General features: G+C 35.0%; 1 protein-coding gene across 3 annotated transcripts in view; it reads right to left on the bottom strand.

Moving 5' to 3' along the window:
* Positions 1 to 18,634, bottom strand: part of ANO3 (anoctamin 3) — a 479,469-nt gene that overhangs the window by 197,958 nt on the left and 262,877 nt on the right. For 2 of the 3 annotated variants that reach the window (XM_011964701.1, XM_011964700.1), the window contains one exon: positions 17,131 to 17,249. In XM_011964701.1, the coding sequence (XP_011820091.1) occupies positions 17,131 to 17,249 (119 nt within the window). Of the gene's footprint in view, positions 1 to 5,643; positions 5,873 to 17,130; positions 17,250 to 18,634 lie in introns of those variants that run through there. The other variant, XM_011964702.1, reaches the window with a different exon arrangement.

Below are 18,634 nucleotides of genomic sequence, written 5' to 3'. Positions count from 1 at the left end.
CTCTTATACCCTCCCTTTCAAAAATGCAGATTTAACTGTATTTGTGAGTGCATATATATTACAGATGAGATATAACTTGCAATATATATTATAGACACTGATATGGTTTGGCTGTGTCCCCACCTGAATCTCATCGTGAATTGTAATAATCCCCAGGTGTCAAGGGCAGGGCCAGGTGGAGATAATTGAATCATGGGGGTCGTTTCCTCCATGCTGTTCTCGTGGTATTGAATAAGTCTCATGAGACCTGATGGTTTTATAAATGGGAGTTCCCCTGCACAAGCTCTCTGCCTGCCACCATGTAAGATATGACTTTACTCCTCATTTGCCTTCTGCCATGATTATGAGGGCTTCCCCAGCCATGTGGAACTGTGAGTCCATTAAACCTCTTTCCTTTATAAATTGCCCAGTTTCGGATATGTCTTTATTAGCAGCGTGAGAACAGACTATTACACACATTGAATTCTGTACATAGTGTTATAAAATCTATTCTTATTCAATTGTAGTTATATTAATTGGGACTCTTTCAGTTCTAAATGACAAATCTAATTTGAACCAGACAATCATAGCCTCTCCTAACAAAAAATTGTTTAAGTCCATGTAGCCAAAATTATTCAGCTCTCTACCTCTGAAAAGGCCAGAGCTAGTATAGCTTTAATAACAGCTGGTTCTCACAATCCAAATGGACCTGTCAGGATTCTTACTCTAGTATTATATTTCTTCTGTATCTCCATCTCTTAATTCTGTTGCTTGTTTTTGCTTTTCTCTCTCATTCTTTCCTACACTTAAAAAACTTTTAGACAAAATAAACTTGGCATACTTTATTTAAGCAAAGAACAGTTCATGAATTGGGCAACATGTAAAACTGGAAGAAATTCAGAGAGCTCTGCTCCAGCAGTACAAGTAGTGAGCTTTTATAGCCTGAAGACAGAAGCAAAGTAATTACCTGATGACTACACCTAGTCATTTGCCTCATTTATGTGTGGTGTGAGGAGAGACCCCTAGTTCTATAACCAATCAGCTAGTTGCCTGGTTGTGATTGAGGCTAGATTTTTTTTTTTCAAGACAGACAAAATTGTCTCCAAGTTAAGTTTTGTTTTGCTTCCATAAAGGTTTTGGGTGAAGAAAAAACCCGAGCCTGATGACTTCCTGCATATTTCGCTGTAATACTACTAAAAATAATTTTCTTCCTGTGGCTGAGAGGGGAATATCTTTTCCTATGTAAGTTCTACTAGGAGAACATCTCAGAGTGGAATTCAGCTTGGGAAACTTGTACATTACTGCATCTATCATTCTATCCAACAGGAGGGATAATTCTGTTGGCTAGCTTAAAGTAGGGAAACAGGGCCAACAAAGAAAGTGATACTTGCATAAAACAGGAAAAATCCACCATATATCTCTACATCAATATATTAAGTCTCTTATCTCTTTTACCTAATGTGGGCCAGAAAACAAAGGCTATTCTAGGTTAGAGTGATTGGTTGTTTTCATCTTGTTTTAATGCAAAGAATAGACTTGTGATCAAGGGTATGGGGTACTGGGGCTCTCCCAACTTTTTCTGACTTTTCAGAAAAGAGATTCTGAGGCTTGGTGGTCTGCAGAGCATATAGAATGGATCTGCTGGGCCAGGGAATCCCAGAACCAGATCTCGTTATTCTTAATATAGTGTTTCCCTGGGGTGGGAAATACAATTTTATATTCCCCTATTTATTCTTGTTGTGTGACGGCACACTTGAGAATTAGTGGTGCAGATTGGCCTTGTTTCACTGCACTTTCAAATACCTAAACAATATTCAGTTTTATGATTCTGCCGTTATTTACCTCCAGTTGAATGATATTTTGGCTTGTTTTGCCAAATTATTCTTTGCTGTGATTCATAATGATGCAGTGAGTATCCCTGTTCATATATCTCTGTTAATCTCTCAATTGTCTTATTACTACAAATCCTTATAAGTAAAATAACTCAAAAAGTTTTGCCCATTTTTAAAGACAAGATTGATTTCCTTCCCTTCCATGAATTGTGCTTGTACTCTTGAAGGCCACACTAATAACTCTATTCCACGTATTCCAATGTTTCCCTAATATTCTCTTTCAGTAGTTCACTTATTTGACAAGTTTATCCTGAGTTCCTGTTATGAGTCAGCCTCTATGCACAGTGCAGAGGTAATTACAGAGAAAAAATAATTCATTGTCCCCCTCCATGAAAAGAGAGTAATTTAGTTAAGGAGACAGATAGGAGGACATATAATTGCAATTTGTGTGATTTGTGCTACGAGGGGGCGGAGGTGCAAGTGCTATGAGAGCAAAGATGAAGTAACTGTCTTGAGAAAGAGAAAAAACCTTCATTCAGTAGTGATATGTGATTTAAATCCTAAAAACATGAATGGAGAAGGGTGGTCAGCCTTCCCAGGTCGAGGAAACTCCATATACAAATACATCTGGGCATGGAAAAGGATGAGTATATTCAACACCTGCTGGAGTACTAGAGGAGTCACTGGTATCTGGAAGTCCTGTCAAATGATATAAAGCATAATTCTTATGCATTCTAAAATTTGAGGACCATTCTTCTGAAGCTCCTATTTTTACTGTCCCCAGTAAACTGCAAACTTTTTGACAATGGGAAGCACGTCATACTCATTTCATATCCACTGATTCTTGTATGGTACCTGGCATGCACGCATCTGTGCACACACACACACAAATATGCAAATGAATCAAATGATAATTCAACTTGTGACTGAGTAAAGCCAGTTTTACACAATGCAATATTTGAATTTGGAAATGTTAGAATATGTATTTTTTATTGCAGGAAACAAAACAAAATTTAAAAATCATCTATATCCCCAGTAGTATTAAAAGTCTCTCTCATACACACACACACACACACACACACACACACACACTTATAACTTAGCTTTCTAGGCTGCTTTTTTGACTTTCTTGACTTGTGTCCCTGTCATTAAGTAATCAATTCCAATGTGATTTCTCTAACTTCCACGTTTGTAGTTAGATATCTAAGTGGTTTCCCCATTCTGATGTGGGAAACTGTCTGATGGATTCACCTTACCTTTAATCAGTCTTGGCCAGCCACCTTCGCCTTTATTGAGTTGCATTACTCTAGTGTCGTCCCCACCTCCTACATTGTTTCCCCGCCCAAAAGGGCAGAGTGATCTTACAAAAACAGAGATCTGTCCAAAAACCTTTAAACTTAGAATCAAATTCAAACTCCTCATCATAGGCCCCTGCAGCATTGTGTCTGCTCACCTCTCTCTCACCTCTCCTCTTGGCCATCCTTGTGCTTAGTTTCGGTGTTTCTGCCACATAAGCACATCGCTTCTCAAACACATCTGGATACTCTGCATGCCAGGGCCCTCACATAGGTCACTCTTCTGCCTTGAATGCCACGTTCTTCCACTTTTCCCTCTGTTGACTTCTCATCTCTCATTTCTTGCTCTTAATAAGCTGCTTTCCTGATCACTCAAGTAACCCCCCTTCTTCTACCCTGCACCCACTTATGACAACTTTAAATAGATAATTACATGTAGGCTTATTTTCTTATTCCTCCAGTAGACTACAAGCTTTGCACACTTAGGGATTTTGCCTGTTTTATTCAATAATGCATACCCAGATTAGTATAGAGTCTGGCACATGGTGAATTCTCAAAATAGAGTACACTGAAGATATTAAGGGGATAATTAAGACAATGGTTCTCAAATGTGCTATCTGCACCAATAGCATCAGAATCACCTGGAAACTTAAAAATGCAAATTCTGAGGCCTCAACTGGAGCTACTGTTATCAGAAGCTCTGGGGGGTGGAGTCCAGTTATCTACTTTTTTTGTGCAACCACTGCTGTAAGGTATCTGTTTAGGAAGGCAACACACATATTTTCTTTAAAGATGATGTAGCCAGAATTCCTTAGAATGTGAGATTTGAACCTTAAATATCACTGAATTTAATCTCTCATTTTGCTGAAAGAGAAGTCCAAGGATAATTTTATTTTTTAATTTAACAATTAGTGATAATTCTGCTTATAAATTTGCTTTTATGATAGTGAGACATACATATTTCTTATGAATATTAAGTATAATTATGCAGCACATACTTTTGAAAAGTTTTCAAATATGAAGCTACTTTTATACTAATAGCTGAGTATGTATTAATTTAGCTAAAATTAGGTAAAAGTATGGAAAAATGCATTTTGCATTTCTCTGAAAATGGTTCAAACAATGAATTGGTCCAGATAATTTATCAGACAATATTTCTCTGTGATTAATTTTGCCTATATTGCTTTCATGTTATTAAGGGGGAAGCAATAGTTTCCTTTGAAGTGTCTTATGAAATCTGGTTCACTGAGCAATGCAGTATCATAGAGTTACAAAAAAAGCTAGATTAATTTTACTCAAATTGGACTCAGATTAGATCCAAAACACCTGAGATATCTGACCTCAGTTAACTGGATAAAGTGTGATGCTGAACACCATATGATAAGACATATATCCACGGGAAGAATAAAAATCATGAAGGAAATGTAAATATAAAACTTAAAAAATACAAAAACTAAGAAGGAAAGAAAATATTGATTGAATTTCCATTATGAAGTGGTATTATACTAAGTGCTGTTTCTTAGATTATCTTATATTATTCTCTTTCCACTAATTTTTACTTTTATTTTTTATTTAAAATCATAGGTTCTCTAGTTTATCTAATGAAGACACAAATCCAAGTCTTTCTCAAAGGAACAGTCTGTGATGAAGCATAGACTATGGTTTTCTATTGGGTTCTCAATACAATAAACATTTTTTAAATATTATATATATGTGAACTTTAAAATATTCCATTAGTGGAAGTAATTTGCAGAGAGTACATTTGAATAGATCTTTTCTCATCACTGATTTTTATATTTTTAATATTATATAAGAAATCATTTAAGTACTTATTTTTCGTAAAGAAAAGAACACTTACTTCCATATCAGTGATTATCTATGCTATATGATCTTATCTTTAACATAGATGTAAAAATGGAAATTCTCCAGATGGAAGCATCTGACATTTTAAACAAATCAAAACATGAACTGAGTCAAAATTAAGTTTCTTATTACCTTTAAAACTGTGAGAAAATAAAGACAGCAGGTTGAAAACATTTTACATCACAGTGAATTTCATACCTGATGTGATTTATTTATTTTAACATTTGACGCTATGAGATATGCTCCTTTAAATTCAGATGTTTTCCTCAGACTTTCTATTTTCATGAAAATCAGTTAAAAATCTTGTATAAAATTAAGAAAAACCGAAAATATTCTAAAGGTAAATATGTTTTATGTTTTTGAATAAAAACCATTTTAGAGTAGATGCTGTGAATAACTATTTCAATGAAATCAATAAATACATTTAAAAAGACAAAACTTCAGAGAGGTGATATTTGGTTTACATGCAAGATAAACACAGACATTTTAAAAATAACACATTTAGATCATACTTTTTTTACTTTGAAATATATATCTAGTATTTTGAAATAACAGATACATTCATTTCCAATTCTGAAATCAATATTAATTTCTCTCAATTGGTTTCTCTACATATGTTTAAGAAAATATAAAAATAGTATAGAATTCCTAGATTGATGCGCTTTTAAACATACCACAGTCAGAATTCTGAGTTCAGCTGCATTTGGAATCCCTCATTGCTGACAACAGAGTCTCAAATGACAATCTTCTTTAAAGCACTCTTCAGTGTGACAACTGAAAGTTCTCCCTTTCACCGCCTGCTTTTTCCATTAGCTAGAATGTTACATACTGAGTGCTACACAAAGCATTTGACTGGAGGGTTTTTAGCCTACTCTTTAAATGCCTTAGTTTGAATAATCATTTTTTAAAGATAACTCATCTCTTTATAAGAATATCTGTATTTTTTTTATTAATTGCATTTTAGGAGTTGGTTATAGGGTGGAATAGGGGGCTGCCTTCGTGTGTCATTGGTTAACGTCTATGCATGAGTCACCTAAGTGACATTTAGTAATATAATGTCAGCGACATTTTTATGATTTTACTGTCAATTATTAATAATCTATTGTATGTGCCATTTGAATGAGCTGGGCAGATTAACATGAAAGATGGGAGGTGTGTTTCAGTTTGATAATAGTGGTCTGGAAAATACAACTAACTTTTTTAATAGTGATCTAGGTAACACTTTTTTGATACTGGAGTGGAGTTCACCAGGAATTCCTATAATTCTTTTTCTGCTTTTAAAGGAAATTGCCTCATTTTCTTGTTCACTGGAGAAAGGTACAATTGAAAGATTTGTGGTTTCTGAAAAATCCTGCATGTGTTAAACTTCACATTGCATTATATTGTCTCTGAGCCACACATAATGATATGATTGTAATCTGAGAGCACAGGAATTAACTGACACCTAAAAGTAAACAAGCAAATAAAATTGAATGCTTTTGTCCCCATTTAGTTAATATCCACATAAGAAATGCAACACAGGGTTACATTTATTTCTGTTAAAAAAGCCTCTGTAGGGCAGCTTGGAACTGGGACTGACAAGACACTGAACCTAAGAAGTAACCACTTAATGTATATGGTCTTGAGTTAATAAGCATGCTTTAAAATTGATTTTCCAGCAGGCTCAAGAAATAGAAAAAAATAACTTCACACAACGTTAGAAATAGTTAAAGAACAAATGGTATATTACTCTAATACGTAGGTTTAAATTGTCTATGGCAGGAAGGGATTAATGAAATCAAATGGGTTTCCATGACTGAAACCCTCATCTGGAATCCTGGTTTGCATCATGCAAGAAGTCAACCACCACAACAAAACAATAATAATTAGTTTTTTAAAACAGAAGTGTCAGAAATTATTCAGTAAACACAACAGTGCTTTATTCTGTAGGTATTTTCTTCTCTACAGTGATAATTGCTCAAAATATTCATATTTTGATTGATTCTTTGGTGAGGTTAAGAAGGCTATGTGCCAAAATATATGGAGAAAGATGACAGAGGGAGATGAAGGGCTACAAGCTGCAAGCTAGAGACAAGTGTTTTAAAATTTATCAGGATATAACTAAGCACAGGAGCCCCAATTTTATTATATTAAGTATAAAACATTGACAAAAAACACAATATTCATGCTCTCTAATAAACATAATTTTCCAGTAATGTGAACATGACCGCTAACTACCCAATTCACTTTTCTCGTGGCTTCTATAGTCCCTTGCACGCACCTCCATTATGTGCAGTGTAGCACAGTGCTTGACAGTGTGGTCCCTGTGTATAATTCCTGCCTCCTCCTCACCAGCTGTGTGATAACAGAAAAGTTACGTAGCCATCTAACCCTTCATTTCTTCACCTATGAAATGGGGGTAAAAATAGACCTTACCTTTTAGAGTTGTTGTGATGATAGAAAAGTAGAAGTTATTAAAATCCCTGTTAAGATCCCTAATAAATGTTAGCTGTTATAATCATTTAACATTATTATTATTAATATTGAAACTTCCAGTTCAGTGTTCACAGCCTGGAGGGCTTGGAGGTGACAGATTAAGGAGGTAGATTGGACTTTCGGTATGCTCAAGTAACACGGTTTCTGATCTGTCTTCTCTGGCTGCTTTCATGTCTGAACAGCTAGAGAACTGTTTGATTTGAGCCGGTCATTGATTGAATGTTCAAATATCAAGTAGAACCATTATCTGCACCATTTAACTGGTATGCCCATACATTAATTATTGAATTTACTTTCACATCCCATCAAACTATGTATACTTTTTTGCAGAGAAGTTATTGCAACTCTCATTTTAGAGCTAACATCCTCCAGGGAGATTTAGGAGATGTGTCTCCCAAAATGAATTCTTAAGTACTCATGGGAAGAACAAATACATTGGTGATTTGAGAAACCTCTATGTGTTTGATTACTGAGACATTAGTGTCAGGGAAGAGAAAACATCTTTGACATCTTTTTTGTTTCTTTGTATTGCATATGAAATACGACTTCCTAAACAGGCACATTTTTTTTCCCTCATAGTCTTTCAGGGAACTAAAGGCATCTACCCCAACAAATCCATCTCTCACCTAACTGTATTCTCTCAGGTAAATCATCTCATGTCATGATTTCCTAGCCCTCTGCTGTAGACATATTTCAGTTCTGCACAGAACTGTTGGCAGCTATAGGAGCTTTTGGGGAGAGTTTTATGTTTCGTTTTGTGGTGGTGGTGGTGGTGGTGGTGCTGCTTATTTTGTATTTTGATTGGTAAGGGGAGTTCCCATACTGTAATAGATTCAGTTGAAAATATTTATCTACTTATTATTTGATCCCAAGGAATGGAAACTTTCTATTATTTGACTACTTTTGCTGAGGTTTAGTGATATTATATTTGTAACACATTACTATTTTTACTTAGGGGTTTGTAGATACAAGAATAAATTGCAAACAGGTCAATCTAGTTATAGGACGTTGTGAGTTAGCCACACAATTATTACAATTTAGAGCTGCCTTACTTCAGAGTAATGTTTCAGGGTTTTGGAAAGAGATAAATATCTCTGAGGGTATACCTCAGAGATTGAACTGGAGACAGAAACGCCGAGTCTAGAGTTAAAGAGACATGCCACAATGCGGCTCTGGTTCCGCCTAGCTTAGAGACTGGGGCAAGAAACGTTTCTGTTAACTCCTTATTTTCTTGTTTGTAAAAATGAGAGTATTACTACCTACTGTCATTGAATTATTGTGAGATTTAAATTAGATAATGTATATAAAGTGCTTACCACAGTTTCTGGTGCATAAGTGATCAGTGCATATTAGGGCAAAGAAACTGAAATGCTACTTACTATGGTTATTGGGCTAAAAAAGGTGAAGTCCTGAATTGCTACGGTCATGCCAGTGTAACAAAATGGAAAAACTGTTTGGAAAAAAAGACTTATCTTATTTTAAATCCTGGCTCAGTAATTTACCAGCTGTATGAGATTGTAAAAAGGTAATGATATTATAATATTTATGGCTTAAATCTATGAATACTTAAGTATTATGTCCTTTGAATTTTACCACCCAGTGATAAAACTATAAACATCTCTTGTATATCATTCGAAGTATTTTCCCCATGAAAACCAGCTAGATATTTTTATATAATTGGCATTATACTGCACATATTGATTTTTAAAACCACTTTATTATATAATAATACACTGTGATCATGTCCTATTATCCTTAAATAGTTTAGAGATTTTCAACATAGTACTGCCTTGTCTGAGGGCATTACGAATTACTATTTTAAATGTTATCATTTACACTTGACTCTGGAAGTGCTCCTCCCCCACCACAAATTACAATGTGAGAAACATTCTTAAACAGAATTATTTGGGCTAACTTCTTGCTTTTTTTTTTTTTTCCTGTTTTTTTGAAAGGGTCTCCCTCTCTCTCTCTCAGGTTGGAGTGTAGTTGTGTGACCATGGCTCACTGTAGCCTCCACCTCTCAGGCTCAAGTGATCCTCGTGCCTCAGCCTCCCGAGTAGTTGGGACTACAGGTACGTGCCACCATACCCGGCTCATTTTTGTATTTTTTCTGTAGAAACAGGGTTTCACTGTGTATCTCAGCCTGTTCTCAAACTCCTGGGCTCACACTCCAGATTACTTATCTGCCCTCCCCAGCCTCTCAAAGTGCTGGGATTATAGGCATGAGCTACTACACCCAGAAACTTGGCTAACTTCTAATTGCATTCTCTGCATAAATTCCTAGAACTAGTCAACAGGCAAAATTACTTGTAGGTACTGAACCTTCCTTGTGAAATTGTTTTCCAGAAAATTTGGCTCAATATACATACTGACCAGCAAGGAATAAAAATGATAGCTTATAGTTTAAAAGTACAACAAAACCTAATACTGATATAAACATTTTCTAATTTGGTTCAAAAAACATTGCTTACATTTGTATTTCTGTAATTAATAGTACAGCTGATCATTATATATGTTAAAATTAAATTGCTTTTCAATTTATTTCATTCTTATATTTATAAATTACATTATGATATCTGTGTGAATTAAGAATATTAGCCATTCTTCTGGCATGTATATATTTTCCAGCATGTGAGCTGATCACCATATCTTAAGCTTGTCTCTTCTTAATGTTATCAGAATTTTGACACTGATATATTTAGTATCTAAATAGTAAGTCTATCCATGCTTAATTTTATCATTGATTTTAAAAGGCCATTTAAAGAAGCAATTGTTCTATTCTGTCGTTAGAAAAAATGTTTATTTTTGTTTTGCTTTGTTTTCAATATATTCAGTTTGAGTATACTTCTTCAGCTCTTCAGTAATTCATTTGTTATAAGATGTGAGATGTCATCTAAGAATATTTTAACTCTTTCCAAATAATTGACTAGTTGTTGTGAGAACATTTGCATGTTTTTGAATAATTAACATTTATTTCCTGATGTGAAATGCTACCTTTATCATAACATATACACCACTCCCTCACATGCGTGTGCACACACACACACATGCACACACACAGGTTTAAGGAGTCTACAGAAAATTTGAAGCAACTCTGAAAACTCTTGTACTAAATCTTTTGGAAAATTTACACTAGCGATCAGCTAATGTAGAACAAGTCTTCACCATTTACTAAGAAAGGTTTCTGAGGGTCAAACTAAGTACTTAAATGGCACAAGGAAGGGAGATTCCTTTTAGGGTTGCAGGGAGGATAATGCCTTTTCAGTATTTCAGAGAATACAAAGACTCTGAAAACAGGACAAGCTTCCTCTGGGCTGATCAAAAGGAGACTTCTTAATGTTAGGTAAGAAGATAAATTTTAAAACATGGACAAAAAGATTAATAAGCCAAGGTGATTTTCTGTGTGACCCATGTTTTACATGAAAATTAAATATTTAGGATACCACTTAATAATATAAATAAAAGGTTACTTCAGGTACTAAAGTTAAATAAATATTAATATTTTCTTTAGAAACTGACTATCCCAAAAAGAAGTAAAATTTATTCTCTTAGTATTTCATGCATAATCTTGTCCATTAAAGCAGCCATATAGAGCCAAGTTAGTCATTCATCTTGTAGTTTGTCATCACCATCTCACAATATCTGGACAAAAATAGGAAGTAGCACATTCAGAATACTAAGTCCTATACACAATTTGGAGGCAAAGAGCCATTTAGGCAAATGAAATAGTTCCTGACATCCACATAAAAGGTATGCTGTAGAAGACTACAAAAGCCATCTCCTTCTCACCTTCTCCAACATATGACCAGTGTCTCCAGCCCTAGAGAAAATTACTTCTAATACCCATTGAGATAAAGATGAGCACCATCTGCCAATGCCAGTTGACACAAAGTGAATAGCCTTGTGATCTAATATTAATGAACTGTTAAAATATTCATGTCCAGATTTTCCTTGTCCATAACCTTCTTCCTGTTTGATTTGATACCCAATATCCTTTTTCAAAGGTGAAGTCACTGTAACTGAAAAATAGATTAATATTCCCAGACTCATTAATGGCAATATCTGTAGTTAATCTGGGCGTTGTGACAGCGGTGGACCCATGAAATATCCCAGCTGAGACCAAAAGAGCTATGCAGCTGAGCTTCACTAATGCCCACTACAGACGCCATGGATTCTTTACCATAGGCTTATTCCTGCTAACCTAGATTAACCATAGATAATCCCTGTAAATCGACCACATCTTGAGGCCTCAGCTGGTATGTAGGATGTGACTCCTTGGTGGAGAGAGGGATTCTAGTTTTGAGGATCATATAGTTTGGTGGTAGGACCTCATTATCTTCATATGTTATTCCCAGTGTTCTCCATATTCATGAAACAAGAAAAAGTGATATTTACCCAAACCATCTTAAAAACAATCGCCCTCATTTGCTCTAGAACTTTGCTTGCAGTCAGGCCAGGTCCTTCAGTCTATGGATTTTTGGGAATGTTCCTTTCCTTTCATTACAAAATGCTTCCTTAAATTGCTTAGCTACACATGGATGAAAAAGCCTTTTGTCAAGAGGTAAGACAGAAAGTAAACTGGTCTTAGAGAAAAGTTTTATAAAAGAAATATCTGCACTCCCATATTTATTGCAACAGTATTCACAACAGCCAAGACTTGGAAGCAACCCAAGTGTCCATCAACAAATGAATGGATTTTTAAAAAGTGGAGAACATATACACAATGGAGTACTATTCAGCCATAAAAGAATGAGACCCTGTCATTTGCAACACCGTGGATGGAACTGGAGGTCATTATGCTAAGGGAAATCAGTCAGGCACAGAAAGACAAACTTTTCATGTTCTCACTTATTTGTGAGAGCTGAAAATTAAAACAGTTGAACGCATAGAGATAGAGAGTAGAATGATGATTACCAGGGGCTACGAAATGTAGGGCAAGGGGAGAGGGGATGATTAATTGGCACAAAAAATATTTCAAAAGAAGGAATAAGATCTAGTATCTGATAGCACAATAGGGTGACTATAGTCAATACTGACTTACTTGTACATTTTAAAGAGTATAATTGGATTGCTTGTAACACAAAGGATAAATGCTTGAGGTGATGGATACCTCATTTAACCCAATGTAATTATTACATTTTGTATGCTTGTATCAATATATCCCATATACCTCATGAATATATACACTTACTCTGTACTCAGAAAAATTAAACATGTTTAAAACATTGTATGTTTGTGACTGCTGTTAACTATAAACACATTTTGATTAATAGTAATCTTGGAATTTTACCCTGATTTAATGTTTTCACAAGGAAGGCACTTTTGTAAATATTTTTTTAAGAAACAATTTTAGAAAGTTGTAGATAGGTTGCTTAAATACCATGTGATTTCAGTTATGCTATTTAAAATGACGAGTTAATGGGTGCAGCACACCAACATGGCACATGTATACATATGTAACAAACCTGCATGTTGTGCACATGTACCCTAGAACATAAAGTATAATAAAAAAAATAAAATAAAATACACTTGGGCTCTACAGAATTAAATGCACACTATGAATATGCTGTGTCAAACTCTGGGACAATTTTGCAAATCTTCCTAGACATTGAGGAAGAATTAACTTCATATTAACAATCACTGGTATTAGCCAATGTGTCATCCTTTAACATTTATGGTTGTTTCCATTATCTCTTGCAGAGAAACAAACCATCCCCAAACAACTCTTTGGCTCATGATTCTGTGCACAGGCTGGGCTCAGTGGGGTAGCTCTTCTGGTCTCAGTTGAGATTTTTCATAGGTCTGATTTTCCTGGCCTTTGCTGCTGGATTCTCTCCTATCTCTATTTGCCTCATTTGGGGCAATTGTGCTTATTAGCCTCTGGTCCCTGTGGTCTCTTATCCTCCTCAAGACTAGCTCTGATTTACTCACATGGTAAAGGGAGAATCCTAAGAGAAAGAATGGGAGTTGAAGATCTTTTGAGTTCAAGGCTCTGTGCTGGCATAATGTCACTCCTGCAACAGTCTACTGACAAACACGAGGACCAAGACCTGTTCAATAGACTCTGTCTCTTGATGGGAAGAGCTGCAAAATCTCATTGAAAACAGAGTGGATATAGGAAAGAAAAGATTGTGGCCAATTTTATATCTACCACAATGCCTCTGAAATATTTAAATATGACTTCTATTATAAAGCTTGAGGCTAGCTAAATACAGATTTAAACCATGTTTAGTGCTGCCTCTAATTTCTAGAATCTCGTAGGTTTCCCAATTGATATGCATGTGGGAATTCCTAAACTGCATCTCAGTCAGTACTTGGATAGCAAAAACTATTTACTGTTTGCCATATTGGTCCTAAAGTACCATACCAAGCTCTGTGCATTGTAATTTCACAATAACTAAAATATCTTATTAATTTATCAACGTCCCTTCATCATAGTAGATACCAAAATTATAGATGCTTTTGATCTGTAAAATGTTGAATAATTTCAGTGTGAATAGCATGCTAAAAACTTATGATTTGAAGCAAGATATTCTCAAGATACAATGCATTGTTCTGAAGACTAATTCTGAAGCAAACTGTAGTTACTCATAAATATATTAGCATACAAAATTATTACAAGCAGTGCATATATGTACCTGACAAAAATTAAAATTCACTACCCCAACTCAACTCAGAAAATGTTTGCACAGGCCGGGCGCGGTGGCTCACCCCTGTAATCCCAGCACTTTGGGAGGCCAAGGCAGGTGTGTCATGAGGTCAGGAGATTGAGACCATCCTGGCTAACACGGTGAAACCTCGTCTCTTCCAAAATAAAAAAAAATACAAAAAAATACAAAAAAATTAGCCGGGCGTGGTGGTAGGCGCCTGTAGTCCCAGCTACTCGGGAGGCTGAGGCAGGAGAATGGCGTGAACCCAAGAGGCGGAGCTTACAGCGAGCCGGGATTGCGCCACTGCACTCCAGCCCAGGCGACACTGCACTTCAGCCTAGGCGACAGAGGGAGACTCCGTCTCAATAAAAAAAGAAAAAAAGAAAATGTTTGCACAATGATTGATAAACCAAATGTTTAAACACATATAGAGTCTATTTACACAACTCCTAGTAAATTAGTCAGATGTTTTCCTGTATTTCTTTCTTTGTTTTTACATTTCACAACTCAACAGTGCTTCCTCATAAATTCAATATAAGACATCACCTTGCAGGACTTGGGGTTATTTCCTATTTTAGTGTATAGCTGATGGCAAACTTGTTAGAAAGCTTTGTTTTCTGTAATTTAATACTTGTCATTACTCACTATGCAGTTTGTATTAGGAGTTACTTCCCCCCTTCAAGTTTGTGCCCCCTTTCTGTTGACTCTTCATAAATTTGCTTTGTCATCTCTAAAATGATACCTTTGCAAATGAGTAACTTTTCTGTAGAAATAAATATTAGTTACATTGCATAGTATGCACAGTGCAGATTATCACAACTACAATTTTCACATGTGAATGATGCTATAAGGCACACATCTTCAGCCATATAATTGTCTATCTATCTATATTCTATCTACCTATATTCTATCTAAATAGGTTCATTTGAACCACAGGAAGTTTCCATTTTGTAGGATACAAGTGAATAAAGATTGTCAGTGTCGTAAGATCTAACCTAAAATGTATATGCTTTCATCCATATACACACACACACACACACACACACACACACACACACACACACACTTTAATGGTGGGGTATAAGAGAGAAAGGCCAACAAATTTATAAAGCATACAGGGTATACAGACACCCAAACAGTAAAAATTAGGTTATTGCTTTTTTGAGGTTTCCATTGTCAAACGTACACAAAGAAAATTGTCTAAGTAGGTAATTTTGCTCTTCACTTGTAGATAAACTTTGCAAGTAGACTACCTAAATGGCATTTAAAACTTTTGGTTATTGCTCAAATGGAATTTGTGCTGTACTCGAAACTATAAAATTGATAAAAGTGGACACATTTTAATAGAAGCTAGAACAAGTCAGTCCGGTGTCTCATGTTCTTCTACAGTTCAAGTGGAAGTATAATAGGAGAAGGATATGTAATCAGGTAGATTCAGTAGGGCATTAGAATAGGATATCTTGGATTGACGTATTGTGGTCTGTTACCATAGTCAAACACCATTCTCTTATCATTAATGTTACAACCATAATATGCATGCAGGTCCAACTTTTTTAAAACTTTGATATTCTAAAGTTCAAGTCTAGTCAAAGTGGAACTTGGGAAATTGCTACTGTTGAGAAGATATAAAATGGTGGATATCATTGATGGCATGTGGTAATTCTAGAAAAGCAGATAATACAAACTTTATTTAATCTTAGTTCATTTTCTAATTATTTGAGTATATTGTGTTTGTCTTCCAGTCAGTGCTATAAGCACATTAAGAAACAACATCTTAATTTATCTTATAACTCCTCCTCTCAGTTCATTTGGAACAGTGCTTCACAGATAGTAGAGACTCTAAACATACATTGTATTGATCAGACAGACACAGGGAGGCAGATTTAGTAACCATGGAAAGATAAATGCCTGATGTGCAAAGATAACTTAATTATTGGCCCATAATAGTGACCCAATTTAATTCAACCAAACGAACAAGAATAAAGAAATTTGGCACAATTATCCCTGCATCTATGTATTAGTTTGGTCTCACTTACGATAGTAATATTTAGTCTCTGCCATATTTATTTACTAACACATTGGTGGGTGTCTAATAAAGATATTTGCAAAAGTAATCCAAGAAACACAAAATCAAATATCACAGATAAAATTGTATTTCTTGTGATTATTAGCCATGCAGTGAAAATTGAAACCTAAGTCATTCCTTGTGTGAAACTGCACTTAATGTCCAACTATCTTTTTTACAAAGGCATTTCCTTTTTCATCAATACAAAAAATGAAAAAAAAATAAAAATAAAAAAAGCTTATCCTGAGCCAGGATTTGTCGTGAAAATCATCAAAAGGGATATATGGATCAGTTACATTTACAATGATGAAAAGAAGCAGCATTCCATTTTGTCTTTGGTATCTGATGGGAACACTCCCATGTTTTGAAGAGTCCATGAAAGCATTTTGTTTGAGGAATGGCAGGATTGTTGGAACTAACAGCTTTTAAAATTGAACTCTACCTCATTTTTGTATTGGTGAACTATAATTTTAATAAGATATTCTCAATCTTTTGCTATGCGCCAGACACTTACATGGTTATCTCATTTTGTCTTCAAATAATCTTGTCAAGCAGACAACCAGGAGCACATTCCAAGATGAGAAAACAATTCTCAGAGAGTTTAATTAGTCTTATCAAGTTATTACAACTGGGTAGTGGAAATGGAACTTAAATCTTGGTTGATGTGATACTAAAATCCATGTTCTCATTAAGTCATGCTAAGAAAGATGAAGAAGTAAAGCCCTAAAGAGACTACTAATGAATAATTTTACATTTCAGATTAAGTGTTTTAAATATTGTTTGAGAAATATGAATCAATATGATAAATATGAATTAATATCTCTATATAACTTCTGAGTTCTTAATGGTACATATTAACATGTATATTCTTGTATAGTCTCCAGCAAAAACCAAACATGTAGACGCATATTGAAAGGTTTTAAAAATTATGCTCTAAAAATGACTTATTGATAAAGTTTAGTTCTCATTACCTTAGATAATTTTGTCTTGAATTCAGATTTATCTTTGATAACAAAGTCATTAATGAGACGAGACCGGTCATAAGTAGCGTGTTCTGATTCATCCGTGTAATCTTTATCTTTTCCTAGGGCTATAAAAGAGAAAGAGAAAGTTACATTTATTTCTATCATTTTTCTTTTCTCTTTTTTCATTAAATGTACTAATCTCTCCTCTTTCATGTTTCCCAAGGTTTAGCCTAGATATATATACACACACATACACACACATACATACATACCTACACATATACACACACACTAGAACATACATAAAATTTGTGTGGCAGAATTTTCAAATAATCCATACATTCAATAAATAAGCACATGAAAGTAATCACATGAAAGCTTGCCTGTTATTTACTAATGCTGACACTGACAGTGACTTTCAGAAGAATTAAATGCATCTGTGCTATTGAATGTACTTTAAATTTTTTAAAATAAAATTAGAACCACGAAAAAATCATATGTTTTGAACTTGAAGATAGTGACATTAGTAAGAACTGTGTAAGCCTTCATTTGCTTAATTAAAAACTGCATTGATTTTGAGAGTTTGTTTTCTTAAAAGCTGGAAACATTTGAAGAGTGTAAAAAGTCTGAGAAACAGTAGAAAATATGTTTCTTTTATTTGATTATGAGAGCGGACTATATTTTTTCACTTTTTTTTATACTTTATATTCTAGGGTATATGTGTATAACATGCAGGTTTGTTACGTATGTATACATGTGCCATGTTGGTGTGCTGCACCCATTAACTCGTCATTTGCATTAGGTATATCTTCTAATGCTATCCCTTCCCCCTCCCCCGACTCCTCAACAGGCCCTGGTATGTCATGTTCCCTTCCTGTGACCAAGTGTTCTCATTGGTCAGTTCCCACTTATGAGTGAGAACATGCAGTGTTTGCTTTTTTGTCCTTGCGATAGTTTGCTGAGAATGATGGTTTCCAGCTGCACCCATGTCCCTACAAAGGACATGAACTCATCCTTTTTTATGGCTGCATAGTATTCCATGGTGTATATGCTGTCTCTTATACACATCTAGATGTGTATAAGAGACAGGGCTTCCACAATGGTTGAACTAGTTTACAGTCCCACCAACAGTATAAAAGTGTTCCTATTTCTCCACATCCTCTCCAGCATCTGTTGTTTCCTGACTTTTTAATGATAGCCATTCTAACTGGTGTGAGATAGTATCTCATTGTGGTTTTGATTTACATTTCTCTAATGGCGAGTGATGATGAGCATTTTTTGTTGTGTCTGTTGGCTGCATAGATCTCTTCTTTTGAGAAGTGTCCGTTCATATCATTTGCCCACTTTTTGATGTGGTTCTTTCTTGTAAATGGGTTGTATTTACAAGAAAATATGTTAATAAACATTACAAGAAATATAAATCAGGGGATTGAAACAACTACCAGGAAAGAACAGAGAACATTGAAAAATGGTTACTAGTGGAATAGCAAAAAAAAAAAAAAAAAAAAAA

Source organism: Mandrillus leucophaeus, unplaced genomic scaffold (genome assembly GCF_000951045.1).
Source record: "Mandrillus leucophaeus isolate KB7577 unplaced genomic scaffold, Mleu.le_1.0 Scaffold700, whole genome shotgun sequence".
NCBI lineage: Eukaryota > Metazoa > Chordata > Mammalia > Primates > Cercopithecidae > Mandrillus > Mandrillus leucophaeus.
The sequence above is the reverse complement of the archived record's forward strand: the minus strand, read 5'-3'. Positions and strand labels throughout refer to the sequence as shown.